Source organism: Anser brachyrhynchus (assembly GCF_964034855.1).
Source record: "Anser brachyrhynchus genome assembly, contig: SCAFFOLD_246, whole genome shotgun sequence".
In the NCBI taxonomy this organism is placed as follows: Eukaryota; Metazoa; Chordata; class Aves; order Anseriformes; family Anatidae; genus Anser; species Anser brachyrhynchus.
The window spans coordinates 106,294-132,617 of NW_027663494.1; the positions used below are offsets into that span (position 1 = coordinate 106,294).

The 26,324-nt window shown below is 51.1% G+C and overlaps 1 protein-coding gene across 6 annotated transcripts; it reads right to left on the reverse strand.

Annotated features, from left to right (window-relative positions):
• Nucleotides 1-11,668: 11,668 nt before the first annotated feature.
• Nucleotides 11,669-26,078, reverse strand: LOC308187388 (uncharacterized protein). 6 transcript variants are annotated; one of them, XM_080609545.1, is made up of 20 exons: nt 24,414-24,548; nt 23,930-24,162; nt 23,666-23,753; nt 20,995-21,281; nt 20,759-20,893; nt 20,625-20,675; nt 20,436-20,495; nt 20,282-20,335; nt 18,827-19,797; nt 18,632-18,686; nt 18,180-18,280; nt 16,871-16,938; nt 16,653-16,705; nt 16,501-16,553; nt 16,344-16,400; nt 16,166-16,259; nt 15,902-15,989; nt 14,314-14,546; nt 14,050-14,137; nt 11,669-12,037 (listed from the first exon to the last, which is right to left on the reverse strand). In XM_080609545.1, exons 11-16 carry the CDS (start codon nt 18,223-18,225, stop codon nt 16,219-16,221), a joined length of 318 nt encoding a protein of 105 aa, XP_080465671.1. In that variant the 5' UTR covers nt 18,226-18,280; nt 18,632-18,686; nt 18,827-19,797; nt 20,282-20,335; nt 20,436-20,495; nt 20,625-20,675; nt 20,759-20,893; nt 20,995-21,281; nt 23,666-23,753; nt 23,930-24,162; nt 24,414-24,548; the 3' UTR covers nt 11,669-12,037; nt 14,050-14,137; nt 14,314-14,546; nt 15,902-15,989; nt 16,166-16,218. The 6 variants fall into 6 exon arrangements, 5 of the variants coding, with proteins under 5 accessions (XP_080465671.1, XP_080465670.1, XP_080465674.1 ...); XM_080609544.1 differs by having other exon boundaries at nt 16,166-16,400; XR_013944652.1 differs by adding exons at nt 19,822-19,913; nt 26,042-26,078 and having other exon boundaries at nt 16,166-16,576; nt 16,653-18,280; nt 18,827-19,200; nt 20,286-20,335; nt 24,414-25,967.
• Between the last annotated feature and the right edge of the window lie 246 nt (nt 26,079-26,324).

Genomic DNA, 26,324 nt, shown 5'->3' on the forward strand with positions numbered 1-26,324 from the left:
TGTAGTGATCCTCCTTCTCCTAACACTCGGACTGGCCTACGAGTGAATTCAAGGGGGCCTAGAATGAGCAGAATAACAGAAAGTTAGTCTAACCAAAAAGATAGCTGGTTTCGACCCAGCAGATTACAGCCAACCCTGTAACTTTCTTATGTCGCCCCTACATTTAAGCTTCTACTCAGCCTTCATTTTCAGCGGACTAGGACTAGCCTTCCACCGAACCCACCTAGTATCCGCCCTACTATGCCTTGAAAGCATAATATTATCGATATTCGTAGGCCTATCAATATGATCCATCGAAAACCAAGTCTCCTCATTCACCATGGTACCAATTCTCATGCTAACCTTCTCAGCGTGTGAGGCGGGCACAGGCCTGGCCATCCTAGTAGCCTCCACCCGCACACATGGCTCCGACCATCTACACAACCTAAACCTCCTGCAATGCTAAAAATCATCCTACCCACAATCATACTTCTTCCAACAGCCCTGCTGTCTCCACCAAAATTTCTATGGACTAACACCACCTTATACAGCCTCCTAATCGCTGCCCTAAGCCTACAGTGATTAATCCCAACCTACTACCCCTACAAATTTTTATCCAACTGAACAGGAATTGACCAAATCTCATCCCCCCTCCTAGTACTATCCTGCTGACTACTCCCACTCATAATCATAGCAAGCCAAAACCACCTGCAACAAGAACCCCTACAACGCAAACGAATCTTTATCTCAACCTTAGTCGCAGTCCAGCCATTCATCCTACTAGCCTTTTCCACCACAGAACTAGCACTATTTTACATCTCATTTGAAGCAACCCTCATTCCCACCCTAATCTTAATCACCCGATGGGGGAACCAACCAGAACGCCTAAGCGCTGGCATCTACCTGCTATTCTACACGCCAGTAAGCTCTCTACCCCTGCTAATCACAATCATACACCTATACGTGAAAATTGGCACCCTGCACCTGCCAACCCTACAACTAACCCACCCAACCCTATCCACCTCATGGACAGGAATACTATCAGGTCTAGCACTGCTCATAGCATTCATAGTAAAAGCCCCACTATACGGCCTACACCTCTGACTGCCAAAAGCCCACGTAGAAGCACCCATCGCAGGCTCAATACTCCTCGCCGCCCTACTACTAAAGCTAGGAGGATACGGAATTATACGAGTCACTCTATTTATGGGCCCACTGTCCAACCTCCTGCACTACCCCTTCCTAACCCTGGCCCTATGAGGCGCCCTAATGACTAGCTCAATCTGCCTACGACAGACAGACCTAAAATCACTAATCGCTTATTCATCCGTTAGCCACATAGGCCTAGTTATCGCTGCAGGAATAATCCAAACCCACTGATCATTCTCAGGGGCAATGATCCTAATAATTTCCCATGGACTAACTTCCTCCATACTATTCTGCCTAGCCAACACAAACTATGAACGTACGCACAGCCGAATTCTACTACTCACACGAGGCCTACAACCTCTCCTACCACTCATAGCTACCTGATGATTGCTGGCCAATCTAACAAACATAGCCTTACCCCCAACAACAAACCTCATAGCAGAGCTAACCATTATAATCACCTTATTCAACTGATCTGCCTTCACGATCATCCTAACAGGAATCGCAACCCTACTAACCGCCTCCTACACCTTATTCATACTACTAATGACCCAACGAGGCTCAATCCCCTCCCACATCACATCTATGCAAAACTCAACCACGCGAGAACACCTGCTCATAACACTCCACATTATCCCAATATTCCTCCTAATCCTCAAACCCGAACTGATCTCCGGAATCCCCTCATGCAAGTATAGTTTAAACCAAACATTAGACTGTGATTCTAAGAATAGAAGTTCAAACCTTCTTACCTGCCGAGGGGAGGGTTTAACCAACAAGAGCTGCTAACTCTTACATCTGAGCCTAAAACCTCAGCCCCCTTACTTTTAAAGGATAACAGCAATCCACTGGTCTTAGGAACCACCCATCTTGGTGCAAATCCAAGTAAAAGTAGTGAACCCCACACTACTAATCAACTCCCTCACACTACTCACGCTGACAATCCTCCTAACCCCAATCATCCTGCCATTTCTATTTAAAAACTTTAAAAACACCCCACAAGCCACCACCCGCGCTGTTAAAACCGCATTCCTAATTAGCCTAGCCCCTACAACCGCATTCATCTACTCGGGAGTAGAATCTGTCACCTGCCACTGGGAGTGAAAATTCATTATAAACTTTAAAATCCCCCTGAGCCTAAAAATAGACCAATACTCAATAACATTTCTTCCAATCGCCCTATTTGTAACATGATCAATCCTACAATTCGCCATATGATACATGGCCTCAGAGCCATACGTAACAAAATTTTTCACCTACCTACTGACATTCCTAGTCGCCATACTCCTCCTAACAACCGCAAACAACATATTCCTCCTATTCGTAGGCTGGGAAGGAGTACGAATCATGTCCTTCCTTCTCATCGGCTGATGACAAGGCCGAGCAGATGCCAACACCGCCGCCCTACGAGCCGTAATCTACAACCGAATCGGAGACGTCGGACTGATCCTGAGCATAGCATGACTAGCTTCAACATTCAACACCTGAGAGATCCAACAAGCCGTACACCCCCACCAAACCCCAATCCTCCCCCTCATAGGATTAATCCTCGCAGCCGCAGGAAAATCCGCCCAATTTGGACTCCACCCATGACTGCCCGCAGCAATAGAAGGCCCCACCCCAGTATCAGCCCTACTGCACTCCAGTACCATAGTAGTAGCCGGAATCTTCCTGCTCATCCGCATGCACCCCCTGCTAGCCACCAACCAGACAGCCCTAACTGCCTGCCTATGCCTAGGTGCTCTATCAACCCTATTCGCTGCCACATGCGCCCTAACCCAAAATGACATCAAAAAAATCATTGCTTTCTCAACATCCAGCCAACTAGGACTAATAATAGTCACTATCGGACTAAACCTCCCACAACTAGCCTTCCTACACATCTCAACCCATGCCTTCTTTAAAGCCATACTATTCCTATGCTCAGGGTCTATCATCCACAACCTAAACGGAGAACAAGATATCCGAAAGATAGGAGGCCTACAGAAAATACTCCCAGTCACTACTTCCTGCCTAACCATCGGAAACCTGGCGCTGATAGGAACCCCATTCCTAGCCGGATTCTACTCAAAAGACCTCATCATCGAAAGCTTAAACACATCATACCTAAATACTTGAGCCCTACTCCTAACCCTTATAGCCACAGCATTCACCGCAACCTACAGCATCCGCATAACCATCCTAGTCCAAGCTGGACAAACCCGAATCCCCCCAATAGTATCAATAAACGAAAACAACCCACTAATCACCGCCCCCCTAACCCGACTCGCCCTAGGCAGCATTACAGCAGGAATAATCATTACCTCTTTCATCACACCAACCAAAACCCCCCCAATAACCATACCCCTTATCACCAAAACCGCTGCCATCCTCATAACAATCCTAGGAATCATCCTAGGCCCCTCATGTACAGGGCCACACCCCTCTAACGGCGCAAGCTTACATAGAAACATTATTAACAGACCTAGACAGATACAAAAACCCCTACAAGACCACGTATTAACTAACCCTGTTAACCCGACTCAGGAGCGCCTATAAGAGCGATTAAAATCTGTGAAAGGAACTCGGCAAATTAATAAGGCCCGACTGTTTACCAAAAACATAGCCTTCAGCAAATTAAACAAGTATTGAAGGTGATGCCTGCCCGGTGACTTAGGTTTAACGGCCGCGGTATCCTAACCGTGCAAAGATAGCGCAATCAATTGTCCCATAAATCGAGACTTGTATGAATGGCTAAACGAGGTCTTAACTGTCTCTCACAGATAATCAGTGAAATTGATCTCCCCGTGCAAAAGCGGGGATGTGAACATAAGACGAGAAGACCCTGTGGAACTTAAAAATCAACGACCACCGCGAATCCTCAATCAACCCCACTGGGGCCACTACCATCGCAGAGCCTGGTCGATATTTTTCGGTTGGGGCGACCTTGGAGGAGAACAAATCCTCCAAAAACAAGACCATACCTCTTTACCTAGAGCTACCCCTCAAAGTGCTAACAGTGACCAGACCCAATATAATTGATTAATGGACCAAGCTACCCCAGGGATAACAGCGCAATCCCCCTCAAGAGCCCATATCGACAGGGGGGTTTACGACCTCGATGTTGGATCAGGACATCCTAATGGTGCAGCCGCTATTAAGGGTTCGTTTGTTCAACGATTAACAGTCCTACGTGATCTGAGTTCAGACCGGAGCAATCCAGGTCGGTTTCTATCTATGACACACTCTCCCCAGTACGAAAGGACCGGGAAAGTGGGGCCAATACCACAAGCACGCCCCCCCCCTCTAAGCAGTGAAACCAACTAAACCGTGAAGAGGGCCTTCCCCCACCACTTTCAATCCTAGAAAAGGACCAGCTAGAGTGGCAGAGCCCGGCAAGTGCAGAAGGCTTAAGCCCTTTCCCCAGAGGTTCAAATCCTCTCCCTAGCTTCACCCATGATTCAAATAACAACACTAAGCTGCCTCGTTATATCCCTCCTATACATCATCCCAATCCTGATTGCCGTAGCCTTCCTAACCCTAGTAGAACGGAAAATCCTAAGCTACATACAATCCCGCAAAGGCCCTAACGTTGTCGGGCCTTTTGGCCTACTTCAACCATTTGCGGACGGACTGAAACTATTTACCAAAGAGCCCATCCGACCCTCTACCTCTTCCCCACTTCTATTCATTCTGATACCAATACTAGCCCTTGTCCTAGCCCTCACCACTTGAGCACCACTACCACTCCCATTTCCCCTAGCAGATCTAAACCTCGGAGTTCTCTTCCTAATAGCCATGTCAAGCCTAGCCGTCTACTCAGTCCTATGATCAGGCTGAGCCTCGAACTCAAAATACGCACTAATCGGAGCCCTACGGGCAGTAGCACAGACCATTTCATACGAAGTGACACTGGCCATAATCCTGCTATCAATAATCATACTAAGCGGAAGCTACACACTCAGCTCCTTTGCCATCGCACAGGAGCCTCTATACTTCATTTTCTCCTCATGACCCCTAGCAATAATATGATACGTATCCACCCTAGCAGAGACAAACCGAGCTCCTTTTGACCTCACAGAGGGCGAATCTGAGCTAGTCTCAGGGTTTAACGTTGAATACGCCGCAGGACCCTTCGCCTTATTCTTCCTAGCTGAATATGCGAACATTATGCTAGTAAATACACTTACAGCCATCATATTCCTAAACCCAAGCGCCCTAGGGCCACCCACAGAACTATTCCCCGTCATCCTAGCCACAAAAGTCCTCCTACTATCTTCTGGTTTCTTATGGGTCCGAGCTTCATACCCACGATTCCGATATGACCAACTAATGCACCTACTATGAAAAAACTTCCTACCCCTCACACTAGCTCTGTGCCTCTGACACATCAGCATACCTATCTGCTATGCAGGCCTACCTCCTTACATAAGGAAATGTGCCTGAACTACAAAGGGTCACTATGATAAAGTGAACATAGAGGTATAACAGCCCTCTCATTTCCTGTTGACCTTAGAAAAGTAGGAATTGAACCCACACAAGAGAAATCAAAATTCTCCATACTTCCCTTATATTATTTTCTAGTAGAGTCAGCTAATCAAGCTATCGGGCCCATACCCCGAAAATGATGGTTTAACCCCCTCCTCTACTAATGAACCCTTACGCGACCCCAATCATAACCTTCAGCCTCATCTTGGGCACCACAATCACAATTTCCAGCAACCACTGAGTTCTGGCCTGGACAGGACTGGAGATCAACGCACTAGCCATCATTCCCCTAATTGCCAAATCCCACCACCCACGAGCAGTAGAAGCCGCAACGAAATACTTCCTAACCCAAGCAGCTGCTTCCGCCCTGGTCCTATTCTCTAGCATAACCAATGCCTGAGTCACCGGCCAATGAGACATCACACAAATAAACCACCCAACCTCCTGTCTACTACTGACAGCAGCAATCGCTATTAAACTGGGCCTAGTGCCATTTCACTTCTGATTCCCAGAAGTACTACAAGGATCGCCACTAATAACAGCCCTGCTACTCTCGACCCTCATAAAATTCCCCCCACTAACCCTGCTCCTACTAACATCCAAATCCCTCGACCCAGCTCTACTCACCGCCATGGCCCTAGCCTCAACAGCACTAGGAGGCTGAATAGGACTGAACCAAACACAAACACGCAAAATCCTAGCCTTCTCGTCCATCTCCCACTTAGGCTGAATCGCCATCATCCTAGTTTACAGCCCCAAATTGGCCTTACTTACCTTCTACCTATACACAATCATAACATCAGCCGTATTCCTAGCCCTTAACAAAATCAAAGCCCTTAACCTATCCATGATCACAACCTCATGAACAAAAACCCCAGTGCTAAACGCCACCCTAATACTAGTACTTTTATCCCTAGCAGGCCTCCCCCCATTAACAGGCTTTATACCAAAGTGACTTATCATCCAAGAACTAACTAAACAGGAAATAACACCAGCAGCCATGGCAATTGCCATGCTATCACTGCTCAGCCTCTTCTTCTACCTACGCCTCGCATACCACTCAACAATTACCCTTCCCCCCAACTCCTCTAACCACATAAAACAATGATACACTAGCAAAGCCCCAAGCACACCTACTGCGGTCCTTGCCTCACTATCAATCCTCTTACTTCCCCTGTCCCCAATAATACATGCCATTGTCTAGAAACTTAGGATAACACCCCAAACCGAAGGCCTTCAAAGCCTTAAATAAGAGTTAAACCCTCTTAGTTTCTGCACATTAAGACTTACAGAATATTAACCTGTATCTTCTGAATGCAAGTCAGACGCTTTAATTAAGCTAAAGCCTCCCTAGACAGATGGGCTTCGATCCCACAAAACTCTAGTTAACAGCTAAATGCCTAAACCAATTGGCTTCTGCCTACAAAGACCCTGACGCACCCTAGTGCGCATCGATGAGCTTGCAACTCAACATGAATTTCACTACAGAGCCGATAAGAAGAGGAATTAAACCTCTCTAAAAAGGACTACAGCCTAACGCTTCAACACTCAGCCATCTTACCCGTCACCTTCATCAACCGATGACTATTTTCCACTAACCATAAGGATATTGGCACCCTGTACCTCATCTTCGGGGCATGAGCAGGAATAGTCGGCACCGCACTCAGCCTATTAATCCGCGCAGAACTAGGACAGCCAGGAACTCTCCTAGGCGACGACCAAATTTACAATGTAATCGTTACCGCTCACGCCTTTGTAATAAGCTTCTTTATAGTCATACCCATCATGATCGGAGGATTCGGCAACTGATTAGTCCCCCTCATAATCGGTGCCCCCGACATAGCATTCCCGCGAATAAACAACATAAGCTTTTGACTCCTCCCCCCATCATTCCTCCTCCTACTAGCCTCATCCACTGTAGAAGCTGGCGCCGGCACAGGCTGAACTGTCTACCCTCCCCTAGCAGGTAACCTTGCCCACGCCGGAGCTTCAGTAGACCTGGCTATCTTCTCACTCCACTTAGCCGGTATCTCCTCCATCCTTGGGGCCATCAACTTTATCACCACAGCCATCAACATAAAACCCCCCGCACTCTCACAATACCAAACCCCACTATTTGTCTGATCCGTACTAATTACCGCCATCCTACTCCTTCTATCACTCCCCGTACTCGCCGCCGGTATTACAATATTACTAACTGATCGAAACCTAAACACCACATTCTTCGACCCCGCTGGAGGAGGAGACCCAATCCTGTACCAACACCTATTCTGATTCTTCGGACACCCAGAAGTCTATATTCTGATCCTACCGGGGTTCGGAATCATCTCACACGTAGTCACGTACTACTCAGGCAAAAAGGAGCCCTTCGGCTACATGGGAATAGTCTGAGCCATACTATCCATCGGCTTCCTAGGATTCATCGTCTGAGCTCACCACATGTTTACAGTAGGAATAGACGTTGATACCCGAGCCTACTTTACATCAGCCACTATAATCATTGCCATCCCTACCGGAATCAAAGTATTTAGCTGACTAGCCACCCTGCACGGAGGAACAATCAAATGAGACCCCCCCAATACTATGAGCTCTAGGATTTATCTTCCTATTTACCATCGGAGGATTAACAGGAATCGTTCTTGCAAACTCTTCCCTAGACATCGCCCTGCACGACACGTACTACGTAGTTGCCCACTTCCACTACGTCCTATCCATAGGCGCCGTCTTTGCCATTCTAGCAGGATTTACTCACTGATTCCCACTACTCACTGGGTTTACCCTACACCAAACATGAGCAAAAGCCCACTTCGGGGTAATATTTACAGGAGTAAACCTAACGTTCTTCCCCCAGCACTTCCTAGGCCTAGCAGGAATACCCCGACGATACTCGGACTATCCCGACGCCTACACACTATGAAACACCATTTTCTCCATCGGCTCCCTAATCTCAATAGTAGCCGTAATCATACTAATATTCATCATCTGAGAAGCCTTTCCGGCCAAACGAAAAGTCCTACAACCAGAACTAACTACCACAAACGTTGAATGAATCCACGGCTGCCCTCCCCCATACCATACTTTCGAGGAACCGGCCTTCGTCCAAGTACAAGAAAGGAAGGAATCGAACCCTCACATGCTGGTTTCAAGCCAACTGCATTAACCGCTCATGCTTCTTTCTTATGAGACGTTAGTAAACCAATTACATAGCCTTGTCAAGACTAAATCACAGGTAAAAATCCTGTACATCTCATGTGGCCAACCACTCCCAACTAGGATTCTGTCCTGGTTCCAGTTAGGACAGAGTTAAGTAGCTCATAGTAGCTGGTAGGGTGCTATGTTTTGGATTAGGATGAGAAGAGCGCTGATAACATGCTGATGTTTTAATTGTTGCAGAGCAGTGTTTACACCAGGCCAAGGACTTTTCGGCTTCTTGCTCTGTCCTGCCAGCGAGCAGGCTGGGGGTGCAGCAGGAGCTGGGAGGGGACAGACCCAGGACAGCTGACCCAAACTGGCCAAAGGGGTATTCCATACCATCTGACGTCATGCTAAACAATATATAGGGGTGGCTGGCCGGGGTGGGGGGGCCGGCTGCTCGGGAATAGGCTGGGCATCGGTCAGCGGGTGGTGAGCAATTGCATTGTGCATCACTTGTTTTCTTACACATTATTATTGTTAATACTATTACCATTATCACTATTATTATTATTATTGTTATTATTATTTTCCTGTCTTAAAAAACTGTCTTTATCTCAACTCACAGGCTTCACTTTCCCGTTTCTCTCCCCCATCCCAGAGAGGGAGGGGGGAGGGTGAGCGAACGGCTGTGTGGTGTTTAGCTGCCAGCCGGGTTAAACCACAACAGTCTTTTTGGCGCCCAACGTGGGGCCCGAAGGGTTGAGATATCGACAAATCTGACCAGAGTGTGTTAAACTAATATTGGTATAAGTATTGGACCTGCTTAATAGTTGCTAGTCACGATGTTGATTGCCTTAATCTCCAGTCTGCTGTACCTGTATTCCAAATTGAGTTTTATGGTGCGTTACTTTCTGTATGTGCTCCCTGTTGCACTGTTTATCCTTTCCGGGCCCTGGTTTAAGATTGTTATGGTACTGTGCGGTGTAGCAATGGCTTATGAAATGATGAAATATCTGGTCATGACTTTAACCTGGTATTTGTACTCAGCACTGACATCGACTCTATACTTTGGAACCCATATCTCGGAAACTATTAGCAATTACACCTATTGCCTGTTTTCGTTAGGGAGCCAATCTGTGAAGGGGACAGGGGAAGACATGTTTCCCTACCTGTTCACTCTCCCTTTCTCCTTCACCACCACCCTCTTATCCCCCGAGTTAGTTACGGTGGTTCTCCGAGATGTTGAATATCCTTGGGATACTCAGACCAGCCTGCTCTTGTTGTTATGTCTCCTGAATGCGCTTCAGATTTTGTGGAGGGTTAAACAACTACTTAGGAATCTCATCCGGAGATCTGTCTTGAGGCGGGATAGTTGCGAGTGGCAGGGAGTGTGGGAGGATATGGGCAGGTTTCTAGAGCAGTGGTCACCTCCAGTGTTTTGGACATTCACCCCTGAACAACTGCAAAATCCTAAAAAGCTGGCAGAATGCTTGAAAAAAAGGTGTCATGACTCTGGCAGTTCCAAAGTGACACAAATCACTGTAGCGTGCTGGGGTCTGGCTTGTGCCTATCGAGCTGCAATTGATGCTACTAGCAACCTAGCTCCAGCTCCTGTAGCCGTTCCAGCTGCAGCTCCTGCAGCCACTCCAGCTGCAGCTCCTGCAGCCGCTCCAGCTGCAGCTCCTGCAGCCGCTCCAGCTGCAGCTCCTGTAGCCGTTCCAGCTCCAGCTCCTGCAGCCGCTCCAGCTCCTGCAGCCGCTCCAGCTCCTGCAGCCGCTCCAGCTCCTGCAGCCGCTCCAGCTCCTGCAGCCGCTCCAGTTCCAGATCCTGCAGCTACTCCAGCTCCAGCTCCTGCAGCCGTTCCAGTTCCAGCTCCTGCAGCCGCTCCAGCTCCTGCAGCCGGATCCAAAGTAGGATCCAACCCTAACCCCTACCCCAACAAACCCTAGAAACCCTAACCCTAAAAACCCTTACAGCCCTAACCCGATAAAATTTACCACACTAAACCCCTGAAGAGTGTTCTGGGGGGTCCACATTCAATTCTGGAATTTCACACTTCCATTTAAGTCTTCTTCCCCCCCAATTTGGGGGTTCGCCCACCCAATTTTGGGGGTTCCTCCCCTAATTGGGGGGGGACACAACCAATTTTGGGGGGGACACAACCAATTTTGGGGGGGACACAACCAATTTTGGGGGGGACACAACCAATTTTGGGGGGGACACAACCAATTTTAGAGTCCCCCACCCTCCTTTTTTGGGTTTCCCCCAATATTAAGAGCTCTTCCGCCCAATTTTGGGGGACCCCACTATTTTGACGTTCCTTCCCCTAACTTGGGGCTTCAACCCTTCGATTTTGGGGGGGCTCCCACCCTCTTATTTTGGCCTTCCGCCCTAATATGAGGCCTAACCCCTCAGAACCTTGACCCCTAAGCCTACGGCAACCACCGATCTAACCCTAACCCCTACCCCAAAAAACCCTAGAAACCCTAACCCTAAAAACCCTTACAGTCCTAACCCGATAAAATTTACCACACTAGACCTATGCCTAAAAGCCCTAACCCTAAAAATTAAGACCCTCTAAACCCTAACCCAAAAAGTAAAGATTCTCAAAGCCCTAACCCTGGAGACCCTAACCTTAATTTTTTTTTTTAAGACCTTAAAACCCTAACTCTAAATACCTGACCATAACTAAAACCCTAAGACCCTAACCCTAAAAACCCTATCAACACTAAAACCACAAAATATTTTAAAACCTTAACACACCAACCCCCAACCCCTAACCCTTATAACTCCAGCCCTAACAACCTTAAAAACCTAACCCTAAACCCTGGAAACCCTAACCCTGAAACCCAACCCTAGTGCCTTAGCCCTGAAACCTTAAAACCCTAACATCTTGTTAGAAACACTCTGTAACCAATAACATAGGCTCAGACAAGGATCTCAGTGAAGTAGCATTTTTATTCACGATTGCAATGGCAGGCGTCCCACAAACTACCTACTAGTTCCATAACACAGTTTATATAAATTTTTTTTTCCTCTCGGTGACCAGGACCCTCCCCAGTTTCCCCATTGACTGGGTAATCCAGGTTCACGATCTATCCGGTGCTTCACTGAAAATACACAGCTGCTGGCCTGTTACAAGTCAATTTTCTTTTTTCCTTGACTGTTTTCCTCTTTGAGGTGGTAATGTTTCTTACACCGTGATTTCCACCCAATTGCTCTAAGGATTCTGGTTGTCTGCATTTCACAAGGTTGTCTGGTAAGCTTTCTTCTCACTGCAAGCATATCTCAATACCACCTTCCTTCCCTCTAAACGATGTAACTCTGTGCTAAAACATTTTTATTCCCACAACCTTGATCCCCTTACCCTAAAAATCCTTATTCCCTTTAACCCTAACAACTCTAACCACAACCCTAACCCTTCGTATCAACCCCCCGACGCTAATGACACTGACTAATGATCCAAACCCCAAACTGCCCCTAACCCCAGGCAACCGACAAAGAAACTGACACAAAGCTGAAAACTACAAAAAAGGCAAAACCCTGGATACAGACCCCAAATCACAAACACGCGACCAAAATGCTACAGAAAAGCCCCAGACGCAGGCCCCAAGCACTACAGCTAGGCCCCAGAAGCTCAAGACACATCCCAAAGCCAAAATGCAAGCCCCAAACGCTACAGAAAAGCCCCCAAACACCAGACACAGGCTGCAGAAGTCTACACGCAGGCCACGACCCACCCCCAGACACAGGCCCCAACCACACCCAGATGCAGACCCCAACTGTCCACAAGCAGCTCCCAACCCTCCCCCCATGAACTGGACCCCACCCCACCCAGATGCAGGCCCCAGCCCCAGCCCGCACGCCCCAAACTCAGGCCCCAAAGGTGTACAACCAGCTCCCAACTGCCCCCCTCAAAGGGAGGCTCCAAAGCCCGCCAGAGGACCCTAGAGTGTACAAGCAGCTCCCAACCCCCCCCAGCACAGGCCCCAACCCCCCCCCAGACACAGGCCCCAAAGGTGTACAAGCAACTCCCCGCCCTCCCCAGAGGCACGCCCCAAAGGTATACAAACAGCCCCAACCCCCCAAGACCCAGACCCCTACAGCATAGAAGCAGCTCCCAACCCCATCCCCCAAGGCACATGCCCCAACCCCCCCCCCCCAAGGCAGGCCCTAACAGTGTACAAGCAGCTCCCACCCCCCCCCCAGGCGCAGGCCCCAAAGGTGTACAAGCAGCTCACAACCACCCCCCCCCCCCCAGAGGCAGGCCCCAACCCCCTCCAGAGGCAATCCCGAAAGGTGTACAACCAGCTCCAAACTCCCCCCCCCAGACGCAGGCGCCAAACCCCCCCCAGACACAGGCCCCGAAGGGGTACAAGCAACTCCCTCCCCACCCTCCCTCCCCAGAGGCAGGCCCCAGAGGTGTACAACCAGCACCCGACCCCCCCCCCCAGATGCAAGCCCCAAAGGTGCACAAGGCAGCTCCAAACCTCCCCCCCCCAACCCAGGCGTCCAGTGTACGAGCAGCTCCCAACCCCCCCCCAACGCAGGCTCCTATACTGTACAACCAGCTCTGAACCCCCACCCCCCCGCTCCCCAGACGGAAGCACCAAGCCCCCACAGAGGCAGGCCCCAAGGGTGTGCAAGCAGCTCCCAACCACCCCCCCCACGAGGCAAGCACCAAAGCCCCATAGAGGGAAGCCCCTAGCATGTACAAGCATCTCACAACCCCTCCCAGCTGCAGGCCCCAGAAGTGTACAAGCAGCTCCCAACTCCCCAGACATGGGCACCTACAGTGGACAAGTACCTCTCAACCACCCCCCAGCTGCAGACCCCAAAGCTGTACAAGCAGCTACAAACCATGCCCAAGGCAGGACCCTGCAGTGTACAAGCAGCTCTCAACCCCCCCCAGATACAAGTCCCAAAGATGTACAAGCAGCTCCCAACCCACTCCAGATGCAAGTCCAAAAGGTGTACAAGCAGCTCCCAACCACCCCCCAGATGCAAGTCCCAAAGGTGGACAAGCAGTTCCCAACCCCCTCCAGATGTAGATCCCTGCAGTGTACAAGCAGCTCCCAACCCCCACAGATACAGATCCCTACATTCTAGGAACAGCTTCCAACCCGCCCAGATGCAGGCCCTGACCCCCCCCCCCAAAACACAGTCCCCAAAGGTGTACAAGCAGCTCCACAAACCCCCAAGACACAGGCCCCAAAAGCCTAAACATATGCCAAGCAAGTACTAATGCAGGTGCCAAACGCTACAGACAGGCCCAAAAGCACAGGCACACGCCCCAGATGCTCGAGGCCGAGACGTAACTTGGCTTTCTGAATTACTGGAAAGCGGCTTTCGTTCTCAGCGAGGTGTGCGCAGGCTAGACAGGATGGGGCTCCAGGCACCTCTTCACCTGTGGAAACACACTGCCATCAGGCACTGCCATGCCAGACAAGCTTTTTCTGTTAAAACACCCTTCTCAGATGCCCCGTGGCATTCAAGTGACCTGCTTTGCTCCGATTCTAAAGACTACTGTCACAGCCCACCTTGCCTGTGGCACCTGATCAACAGAAGAGAAAGCAACCATACCGTTTGGAAACCGTCACTGCACGTGCCGCTCCTTGATGCTCTGTAACCTCTTCTCAAATCCTCAGCCACTTCTGTGTAGAGCCTGCCATGGCACCTGCAAAGCAAGATGGATACCCTTCGCAGTCACCTTGCGCAACTTGGCCATTCTGCTCCAACCCCACTCACGACCAGCCTGCCCTTCTCGTGCTGCTCTTCAGAGTGCAGCTTGGCCCCTCTGAGTCTGTGCAAGGCACCTGCGAAAGAAAAAGAAAAGCATAGGCCCCCAAGACCCAGACCCCTACAGCATAGAAGCAGCTCCCAACCCCAACCCCCCAAGGCACATACCCCAACCCCCACCCCCCAAGGCATGCCCTAACAGTGTACAAGCAGCTCCCACCCCCCCCAGACACAGGCCCCAAAGGTGTACAAGCAGCTCACAACCACCCCCCCAGAGGCAGGCCCCAAAGGTGTACAACCAGCACCCGACCCCCCCCAGATGCAAGTCCCAAAGGTGCACAAGCAGCTCCAAACCTCCCCCCCCATCCCAGGCGTCCAGTGTATGAGCAGCTCCCACCCCCCCCCCCAACGCAGGCTCCTTTACTGTACAACCAGCTCTGAACCCCCCCCACTCCCCAGATGCAAGCACCAAGCCCCCGCAGAGGCAGGCCCCAAGGGTGTGCAAGCAGCTCACAACCACCCACCCCCCCCAGAGGCAGGCCCCAACCCCCCCCCCAGATGCAAGCCCCAAAGGTGCACAAGCAGCTCCAAACCTCCCCCCCCCCCAAACCAGGCTTCCAATGTACAAGCAGCTCCCAACCCCCCCCCAACGCAGGCTCCTACACTACAACCAGCTCTGAAACCCCCCCCCCCCCCCACACTCACCAGACGCAGGCACCAAGCCCCCGCAGAGGCAGGCCCCAAGGGTGTGCAAGCAGCTTCCAACCCCTCCCCCCCCCGAGGCAGGCCCCAAAGCCCCACAGAGGGAAGCCCCTAGCATGTACAAGCAACTCCCCACCCTCCCCAGAGGCACGCCCCAAAGCTGTAAACACAGCCCCAACCCCCCAAGACCCAGACCCCTACAGCTTAGAAGCAGCTCCCAACCCCACCCCCAAGGCACATGCCCCAACCCACCCCCCCCAAGGCAGGCCCTAACAGTGTACAAGCAGCTCCCAACCCCCTCCAGATGCAAGCCCGAAAGATGTACAAGCAGCTCCCAACCCCCCCAGATGCAAGTCCCAAAGGTGTACAAGCAGCTCCCAACCCCCCCCAGATGCAAGCCCCAAAGGTGCACAAGCAGCTCCCAACCCCCCCCAGATGCAAGCCCCAGAGGTGTACAAGCAGCTCCCAACCCCCCCAAGATGCAAGCCCCAGAGGTGTACAAGCAGCTCCCAACCCCCCCCAGATGCAAGCCCCAGAGGTGTACAAGCAGCTCCCAACCCCCCCCAGATGCAAGCCCCAAAGGTGTACAAGCAGCTCCACACCCCCCCCCAAGACACAGGCCCCAAAAGCCTAAACATATGCCAAGCAAGTACTAATGCAGGTGCCAAACGCTACAGACAGGCCCAAAAGCACAGGCACACGCCCCAGATGCTCGAGGCCGAGACGTAACTTGGCTTTCTGAATTACTGGAAAGCGGCTTTCGTTCTCAGCGAGGTGTGCGCAGGCTAGACAGGATGGGGCTTCAGGCACCTCTTCACCTGTGGAAACACACTGCCATCAGGCACTGCCATGCCAGACAAGCTTTTTCTGTTAAAACACCCTTCTCAGATGCCCCGCGGCATTCAAGTGACCTGCTTTGCTCTGATTCTAAAGACTAGTGTCACAGCCCACCTTGCCTGTGGCACCTGACCAACAGAAGAGAAAGCAACCATACCGTTTGGAAACCGTCACTGCACGTGCCGCTCCTTGATGCTCTGTAACCTCTTCTCAAATCCTCAGCCACTTCTGTGTAGAGCCTGCCATGGCACCTGCAAAGCAAGATGGAAACCCTTCGCAGTCACCTTGCGCAACTTGGCCATTCTGCTCCACTGCTCCACTCACGACCAGCCTGCCCTTCTCGTGCTGCTCTTCAGAGTGCAGCTTGGCCCCTCTGAGTCTGTGCAAAGCACCTGCGACAGAAAACAGAAAAGCATAGGCCGCGGCAGCATCCAAAGCCGCAGCACAGCTAGGACAGGTACTCTCACCTGCTCCCTTACTCTGCCCCCTCACCTGCCCTCGACGCAGATGCTTCCATCTGCTCTCTTAAGCCAGCTACACCACCTCTGGAATATAAACAGGACTTTAACTGTATTTTGTGTAGTTAAGTAACTGCAGTGACAACCGCACCCCTAAAATAACTGCTACATCTGTTCATCGCTCACCTTGCCAAAACCAGCTCTGGTCGTGAAGTCCCAGGTTGTACGCTGTGTTTCAGCTTTAACAAATGAAAACAGTCAGAAGATAATCATTCAGCTGCCAGCATTAGCACCCATCCCTCAACAACACAAGGGACCCCATGGCTAATTTTATCATTTCAAAACAGCAGCCCCCTTGCCTCAGCACCTGGAAAGTAGATCAAGCCAGTCACCGGGTTGCCTACCGAGTCCTTGACAGTTCCAAAAGGAGCTCTTTCCTGTGACCAGTTCCTCCTAAGGTTTACCCCTCCTACTGCGGGGGGGAACGAAATACAAACAAAAAATCAAAACTCCATATCTGCGAGCTTTCAAGATTCAATGACAGACCTCTCCTCTAGCACTATTCAAGCACTATGCAAACAGCTGCTCGCAAGCAGCTCAGGTCTCCCCCTCCACATTTGCCAAACACCACAGAGATGACTCTGTGCCAGCTGCCCTTCAGTACGTGCCCAGAGGCAGACCGGATGTCTTTGCCAAAACAGTCCGGACAATGTATTAGTACACCGATGGACCGCCACGTTAGTTACCATCACTAACTGCCAGGCAGGACAGCTCCAGGCCAAACACACACACACAGGCACGCTACAAACATTACGAACAAAACACAGAACACAAGGCGCAAAAAAAAAGAGGACTCCCAGAGGGAAGCCCTACAGCAAGTCAGAACAGGTGCTCTGCAGCAGACCCAAGGAGAGACTCAAATGTCACGACATGCGACTGGAAGCAACTGCCAGAACTGGGATGATGGAGGCATAAAAAGCCTGCCTTCAAGACAAGAGACCAGAAGGATGGGGAGTGCAAACCCCAGAAGAAAAATGCTTCGGAAATGAACTCCCAAGACAGAGCTCCTGATGAAGCCCACATGACTTCCGCAACAGCGAGGATGGAAACAGATGCCATCTGAAACCGAATATGATGCACAAGACCTGAAACACATCTGCGCTTCAGGCTGTGACTGCAAGACAAGAAGTGCTCAGATCAGCCCTACAATGATGAAACAAGCATTTAGGACCTTTGGTGTGGCTAACAAGTTGCCCATCTAATCCGTCCAGTGGAAAAAGGCAATGAGGATATCAAGACCTGAGGAGCGCGTAACATATGATGATCGCATCAAGAAACATTTGATACAAAAAAAATTACACGCACAGAAGAAATGATCTCTTTAAGCTCCCACTGCAAGACAAGAAATGCTCAGCTTCCGTTTGAGCATCAGCATTATTCCAGTGAGGTCAAGTGTTCAACACCCTCAGGACGGCTTCCCCAGGGCCTGCCAAGCACCAGGAGCAACAGCACAGACAACACAGAACACAGACACCAAGCTGGAACTGCCCTGCCTGGCACGTGCTCAAGCAATACCTGACAGAATCCCACGCCTCCACACACTCTGTCTGACCGTGATCAATCCTAAAAGGCCCCATCCACAGCAATGACTTAAAAGCACAGACCCTCGCCCTATGTGTGCATTCAAAACCCGAAAGCAAACATAGCACTTGCCCCACAACTTAGCATGGGAATGACGGGAGGCAGGTTCCATCCTCATCAAGGAACACGAAGGCTAGCCAGGACATTGCTTCCGGCACGAGGCTCCTCTTCACCTGCAGAAATAAAGCGCCATCAGGCACTGGCACACCAGCCAAACTTCTTCTAGTGAAACACCCACCTCAAAAACAAAACAGTAGTCCGCTGACCTGCTCTGCTACTGAAGTCAGATAGACCAACTCCAGACAACTGCCCGCCTTCCCCTGCCAACCACCCCCAAACACACAGTATTTGCCCCTGGACTTAATTCTCAGGGGTCACAATCCATCCTCAAGGTGGACCACAGAGGCCAACTAGGATGTTCCCACTATCTTCTTCGTCCCCGGAAAAGAGGAGTCACCCAGAGGTGGGACCAATAGACTACCAAACCAAAACCAATGCCCTTTTCCCAACTTTTCTCCACTCACCTTCCCGATCCAGGCTTAGCGCTTCCATTTACTGTACTGAGCCAAGGTCACGTGGCTTAGACCAAGGAGAAAGAACAAACAAAAATGACAATCCACAAAACAGTCTATACCCACTCCTCTTCTTTCCTCCCCTACCCCAACAGCCAAGAAGCCCCAGACACATGTTCCCCAACCCAGTACCACCGCTTCGCTCACCTAACATCCCAAGGAGATGCATCATCCTCGTGCCTCATTCAAGTGTCTGTGCCCATGCCCTGGGATACAAGAAACAGAAAGAGAAGGTCATATCCGTGATGGATACGCAAACAGTACAGCTCCTTGCAGAGGACTCAAACACAGAGACGAGAGCCAGAAAAAAAAAAAACACGCCCTCAGGTCCACAAATGCCAAAAGGCCATGAATGCACAGCAGCCCCAACAGGGGTAATCACAGACTTCTCCTTTACAGATGAGAACGGTGACCCTGCTCAGTCTTTCCATAATACTGCACTTATGCGGTCAAGCCCCTTCGGGTGCGTACTGAAGCTCCTTGTGAAGCCTCTGGACAGTTATGCAAATGGCTTGATATACCTAGAGATTAAAAGGTAACTCAAAAAAAAGGAACCGTACCCCACCATTTCCCAAAAACAAGTTAGCCAGCAACACCTCCTAAGCACACCTCTATTACGTGAATTCCAAGCACTTAAAAACTAGAAGGCTGCAACATCTGAAGACTCTACAGCCACACAAACCACAGGCAAAAGCTCCAAAAATATAACAAACTGTCCCTAACCCTGAAAAAGACTACCCCTTACATGCCTACTGCTGCTCTTTTCAGACACATGCTTACACAGGGAGCTTCGATGATACTTATCTCCTAAACTCTGCTCCATCACTTTGCCACCAAGGTTGTAACTTTGATAATATTTGCCTTAATTCTGCAGAAATCATAAGGGACCCAGAACCACAAAGCAAACACACAAAGTAACATTGACATCCTATCCATAAACATGCTATAACAATTACTCACCTGAAGAAGAGCTGCATGCAATACAGGCACCTATTACTAGATTGGTTTACTCTAACAGGTCCTACTAGTTGTTACCCCACAAAGATGGGCGTACCAGTCTCTACTTGGAAACGCATCAGTCTGTAGACTCTGACCCACCTAAAGACCCCTGCAACTGACTGAAGGAAAAACAAAGCACTTACCCCAAAGTGCAGCCCAGGCAGAATGAGCTCTCTGATGGGATGCCTGTGACTCAATTACCACTAGGCCCTGCCTGGGACCCAAAGCCAATCACCTGGGAAAGGGGAGGGGCAAAGCACAAAGTAGAAAGAGGAGAAGCAACACCTGTGGTTTATGTATCTATTTATATGGCTTAGCTCAACAGCATGCAGGGTGCAGACAAGAGAACTGGGTTGTTTCTAGAAGCAACAATCCCCATGTTTTGGCTTCAGCTTTGAATATTGAAAGCTTTTCTCCTCTACAACACCTGCCTCAGGAACCAAACAGCATTGCAGTGACCTGCATTGCTCCTATTCTAAAGACTATCACAGCCCACCTTGCCTGTGGCACCTGATAAGCAGAAGAGAAGGCAACCACAGCAATAAAAGACACTGCACCCTCAGGACAGTTACTCTCATCCCCTCCTTTACCTCAGCTGCTTACCTACCCCACATGGCAGATGCTTCCACCCGTTCTCTGAAGCCGCCTATAGCACCTCTAAAAGAGAAACTGGAATTTTACTCTATCTGATGTAGTTAAAAAAATTGCAACGACAGCCGCACCCCAAAAATAACAGCTACCTCTGTTCATCACTCACCAGAGTCACTCCAGAGGCAGCTCGGGTCGTGACGTCCTGTACTGCACACTGCGTTTCAGCCTGAACAAAGGAAAACACAGTCAGACCATGAACATTCAGCTGACAGCATTAGCACCCATCCCTCAACAACAGAAGTCACCCCATATTTAATGTTTTCATTTCAAAACAACAGTCCACTTGCCTCTGTACCTGCAAGTTAGATCCAAGCTCGAAAGGAACGGCCACCATCACCCATGCCACCTGGGAACACAGAAGGACAAAATGATCGCTCTGCTTGCAAGCCTCCACCTGCCACATTGCTCCTCTGTCCCAAACAGCCTCACCTCAGACCCTCAGAGGGAAACACCTGAATGTCTTCCCTTTGCTTCAGATCAGGGATCACCAGGCTGATAGAACTCTCACCTTCCCTCACTGCTCCGTGTCATGGGGATTTCCCTGTCCAAGACTGCATGAAGCCCCTGCAGAGACAAGAGAAAAGCACACCCTGAGGCACCTCACAGCCACAGCGTACCTGCTGCAATACCTCTCTCTTCCCAGCTCCTTTACTTCAGCTCCTCACCAGCTCTGAGATTCTTCGCTTCAGTTTCCCCATTGACTGGGTAATCCAGGTTCACGATCTATCCGGTGCTTCACTGAAAATACACAGCTGCTGGCCTGTTACAAGTCAATTTTCTTTTTTCCTTGACTGTTTTCCTCTTTGAGGTGGTAATGTTTCTTACACCGTGATTTCCACCCAATTGCTCTAAGGATTCTGGTTGTCTGCATTTCACAAGGTTGTCTGGTAAGCTTTCTTCTCACTGCAAGCATATCTCAATACCACCTTCCTTCCCTCTAAACAAGGTAACTCTGTGCAAAAACATTTTTATTCCCACAACCTTGATCCCCTTACCCTAAAATCCTTATTCCCTTTAGCCCTAACAACTCTAACCACAACCCTAACCCTTCATATCAACCCCCCGACGCTAATGACACTGACTAATGATCCAAACCCCAAACTGCCCCAACCCCAGGCAACCCACAAAGAAACTGACACAAAGCTGAAAACTACAAAAAAAGGCAAAACCCTGGATACAGACCCCAAATCACAAACACGCGACCAAAATGCTACAGAAAAGCCCCAGACGCATGCCCCAAGCACTACAGCTAGGCCCCAGAAGCTCAAGACACATCCCAAAGCCAAAATGCAAGCCCCAAACGCTACAGAAAAGCCCCCAAACACCAGACACCCTCCCCAGAGGCACGCCCCAAAGGTGTACAAACAGCCCCAACCCCCCAAGACCCAGACCCCTACAGCATAGAAGCAACTCCCAACCCCACCCCCCCAAGGCACATGCCCCAACCCCCCCCCCCCCCAAGGCAGGCCCTAACAGTGTGCAAGCAGCTCCCACCCCCCCCCCAGGCGCAGGCCCCAAAGGTGTACAAGCAGCTCACAACCACCCCCCAGAGGCAGGCCCCAACCCCCTCCAGATGCAAGCCCGAAAGGTGTACAACCAGCTCCAACCCCCCCCCCCAGACGCAGGCCCCAAGCCCCTCCAGACACAGGCCCCAAAGGTGTACAAGCAATTCCCCACCCTCCCTCCCCAGAGGCAGGCCCCAAAGGGATACAACCAGCACCCGACCCCCCCACACATACAAGTCCCAAAGCTGCACAAGCAGCTCCAAACCTCCCCCCCATCCCAGGCGTCCAGTGCACGAGCAGCTCCCAACCCCCCTCAGCCCAACGCAGGTTCCTATACTGTACAACCAGCTCTGAACCCCCCCACTCCCCAGACACAGGCACCAAGCCCCCCCAGAGGCAGGCCCCAACCCCCCCCAGATGCAAGCCCCAAAGGTGCACAAGCAGCTCCAAACCTCCCCCCCCCCAACCCAGGCTTCCAGTGTACGAGCAGCTCCCAACCCCCCCTCAACGCAGGCTCCTACACTACAACCAGCTCTGAACCCCCCCCCCCACTCACCAGACGCAGGCACCAAGCCCCCGCAGAGGCAGGCCCCAAGGGTGTGCAAGCAGCTTCCAACCCCTCCCCCCCCCGAGGCAGGCCCCAAAGCCCCATAGAGGGAAGCCCCTAGCGTATACAAGCAACTCCCCACCCTCCCCAGAGGCACGCCCCAAAGCTGTAAACACAGCCCCAACCCCCCAAGACCCAGACCCCTACAGCGTAGAGGCAGCTCCCAACCCCACCCCCAAGGCAGGCCCTAACAGTGTACAAGCAGCTCCCAACCCCCCCCAGATGCAAGTCCCAGAGGTGTACAAGCAGCTCCCAACCCCCTCCCAGCTGCAAGCCCCAAAGGTGCACAAGGCAGCTCCAAACCTCCCCCCCCCAACCCTGGCGTCCAGTGTACGAGCAGCTCCCAACCCCCCCCCAACGCAGGCTCCTATACTGTACAACCAGCTCTGAACCCCCCCACTCCCCAGACACAGGCACCAAGCCCCCGCAGAGGCAGGCCCCAAGGGTGTGCAAGCAGCTCACAACAACCCCCCCCCCAGAGGCAGGCCCCAAAGCCCCGTAGAGGGAAGCCCCTAGCATGTACAAGCATCTCACAACCCCTCCCAGCTGCAGGCCCCAAAAGTGTACAAGCAGCTCCCAACTCCCCAAACGTGGGCACCTACAGTGGACAAGCACCTCTCAACCACCCCCCAGCTGCAGACCCCAAAGCTGTACAAGCAGCTACAAACCATGCCCAAGGCAGGACCCTGCAATGTACAAGCAGCTCCCAACCCCCCCCCCAGATACAAGTCCCAAAGATATACAAGCAGCTCCCAACCCCCCCCAGATGCAAGTCCCAAAGGTGGACAAGCAGCTCCCACCCCCCCCCAGATGCAAGTCCCAAAGGTGGACAAGCAGCTCCCTACCCCCTCCAGATGCAGATCCCTGAATTGTACAAGCAGCTCCAGCTCCCAACACCCACCCCCAAACGCAAGCCCATACTGTGTACAAGCAGCTCCCAACCACCACAGACACAGATCCCTACATTGTAGGAGCAGCTTCCAACCCCCCCAGATGCAGGCCCTGACCCCTCCCCCAGACACAGTCCCCAAAGGTGTTCAAGCAACTCCCCCCCCCCCCCAGATGCAAGCCCCAAAGGTGTACAAGCAGCTCCACACCCCCCCCAAGACACAGGCCCCAAAAGCCTAAAGATACGCCAAGAAACTACTAATGCAGGTGCCAAACGCTACAGACAGGCCCAAAAGCACAGGCACGAGCCCCAGATGCTCGAGGCCGAGACGTAACTTGGCTTTCTGAATTACTGGAAAGCGGCTTTCGTTCTCAGCGAGGTGTGCACAGGCTAGACAGGATGGGGCTTCAGGCACCTCTTCACCTGTGGAAACACACTGCCATCAGGCACTGCCATGCCAGACAAGCTTTTTCTGTTAAAACACCCTTCTCAGATGCCCCGCGGCATTCAAGTGACCTGCTTTGCTCCGATTCTAAAGACTAGTGTCACAGCCCACCTTGCCTGTGGCACCTGACCAACAGAAGAGAAAGCAACCATACCGTTTGGAAACCGTCACTGCACGTGCCGCTCCTTGATGCTCTGTAACCTCTTCTCAAATCCTCAGCCACTTCTGTGTAGAGCCTGCCATGGCACCTGCAAAGCAAGATGGAAACCCTTCGCAGTCACCTTGCGCAACTTGGCCATTCTGCTCCAACCCCACTCACGACCAGCCTGCCCTTCTCGTGCTGCTCTTCAGAGTGCAGCTTGGCCCCTCTGAGTCTGTGCAAGGCACCTGCGAAAGAAAAAGAAAAGCATAGGCCGCGGCAGCATCCAAAGCTGCAGCACAGCTAGGACAGGTACTCTCACCTGCTCCCTTACTCTGCCTCCTCACCTGCCCTCGAGGCAGATGCTTCCATCTGCTCTCTTAAGCCAGCTACACCACCTCTGGAATATAAACAGGACTTTAACTGTATTTTGTGTAGTTAAGTAACTGCAGTGACAACCGCACCCCTAAAATAACTGCTACATCTGTTCATCGCTCACCTTGCCAAAACCAGCTCTGGTCGTGAAGTCCCAGGTTGTACGCTGTGTTTCAGCTTTAACAAATGAAAACAGTCAGAAGATAATCATTCAGCTGCCAGCATTAGCACCCATCCCTCAACAACACAAGGGACCCCATGGCTAATTTTATCATTTCAAAACAGCAGCCCCCTTGCCTCAGCACCTGGAAAGTAGATCAAGCCAGTCACCGGGTTGCCTACCGAGTCCTTGACAGTTCCAAAAGGAGCTCTTTCCTGTGACCAGTTCCTCCTAAGGTTTACCCCTCCTACTGCGGGGGGGAACGAAATACAAACAAAAAATCAAAACTCCATATCTGCGAGCTTTCAAGATTCAATGACAGACCTCTCCTCTAGCACTATTCAAGCACTATGCAAACAGCTGCTCGCAAGCAGCTCAAGTCTCCCCCTCCACATTTGCCAAACACCACGGAGATGACTCTGTGCCAGCTGCCCTTCAGTACGTGCCCAGAGGCAGACCGGATGTCTTTGCCAAAACAGTCCGGACAATGTATTAGTACACCGCCACGTTAGTTACCATCACTAACTGCCAGGCAAGACAGCTCCAGGCCAAACACACACACACAGGCACGCTACAAACATTACGAACAAAACACAGAACACAAGGCGCAAAAAAAAAGAGGACTCCCAGAGGGAAGCCCTACAGCAAGTCAGAACAGGTGCTCTGCAGCAGACCCAAGGAGAGACTCAAATGTCACGACATGCGACTGGAAGCAACTGCCAGAACTGGGATGATGGAGGCATAAAAAGCCTGCCTTCAAGACAAGAGACCAGAAGGATGGGGAGTGCAAACCCCAGAAGAAATCTCTTAGGAAATGAATTCCCAAGACAGAGCTCCTGATGCGACCCAGATGACTTCTGCAAGAGTGAGTATGGAAACAGATGCCATCTGAAACCGAATATGATGCACAAGACCTGAAACACATCCGAGCTTTAAGCTGCGACTGCAATACAAGAAGTGCTCGGATCAGACCCATGATGACAAAACAAGCTTTTAGGACCTTTGGTACGGCTAACAAGTTGCCTTTCTAGTCTGTCCAGTGCAAAAAGCAATGAGGATATCAAGACCTGAGGAGCACGTAACATGATGATCACATCAAGAAACATTTGATACAAAGACCCGAGGCGTGCATGACACAGAACACACCCTGCAGAAGCAGCACTACAAGACAAATAAACAGATGGGAACTGTCCTGCCTGGCACATACACTCACACTACAAAATACCCCCTGCTCCTTCTATTAGCCTGGTGACCCAGCCTCAAGCAGCCTGAAGGTGACGCAGCCTCAACCACCCTCACAGTGCCACGAAGTATATTCAGCCGGCTGGCTCCATGCTGCTCCGGCTCCCAGCTCCCATCAGCCACACCACATATGCAAATACCAGGTGCCCCTCAACTTAGCTCTCAGATTGCTGGATGGTAAATTCCCTCCACCTCAAGAAATGCACAGACACTGAGAGACATCTTAGTCCATGGCCAGGCTCATCATCATCTGCAAAAACAGCGTACCAGCATTCACTAGCACACCGGCCCTGATGCCCACCTCCTCCGCAATACTGACTACCGCTGAAGCAACATACGGTTGTGCTCACCCGTTCCTCTCTGAGTCCAAGCTCCAACAGTACAGCCGGTATCACCCACACCACCTGGGAAAACAAAGGGATAAAATGATCGTTGTGTTCTCAAGTAATCACCCACCACACTGCTCCTCTATCCCACCCAGCCTCACCTCAGACCCTCAGCAGATTCTGAGGAAGGCCTGCTGCAGCACCTGCTAAACCAGGGGAAACACTTCAAGGACTTGCCTTAGGGGGACCTTGCTTAGGGACACTGACTGGGCTGACGACCCTCTCGTCTTTCCTCAGCACTCCACAA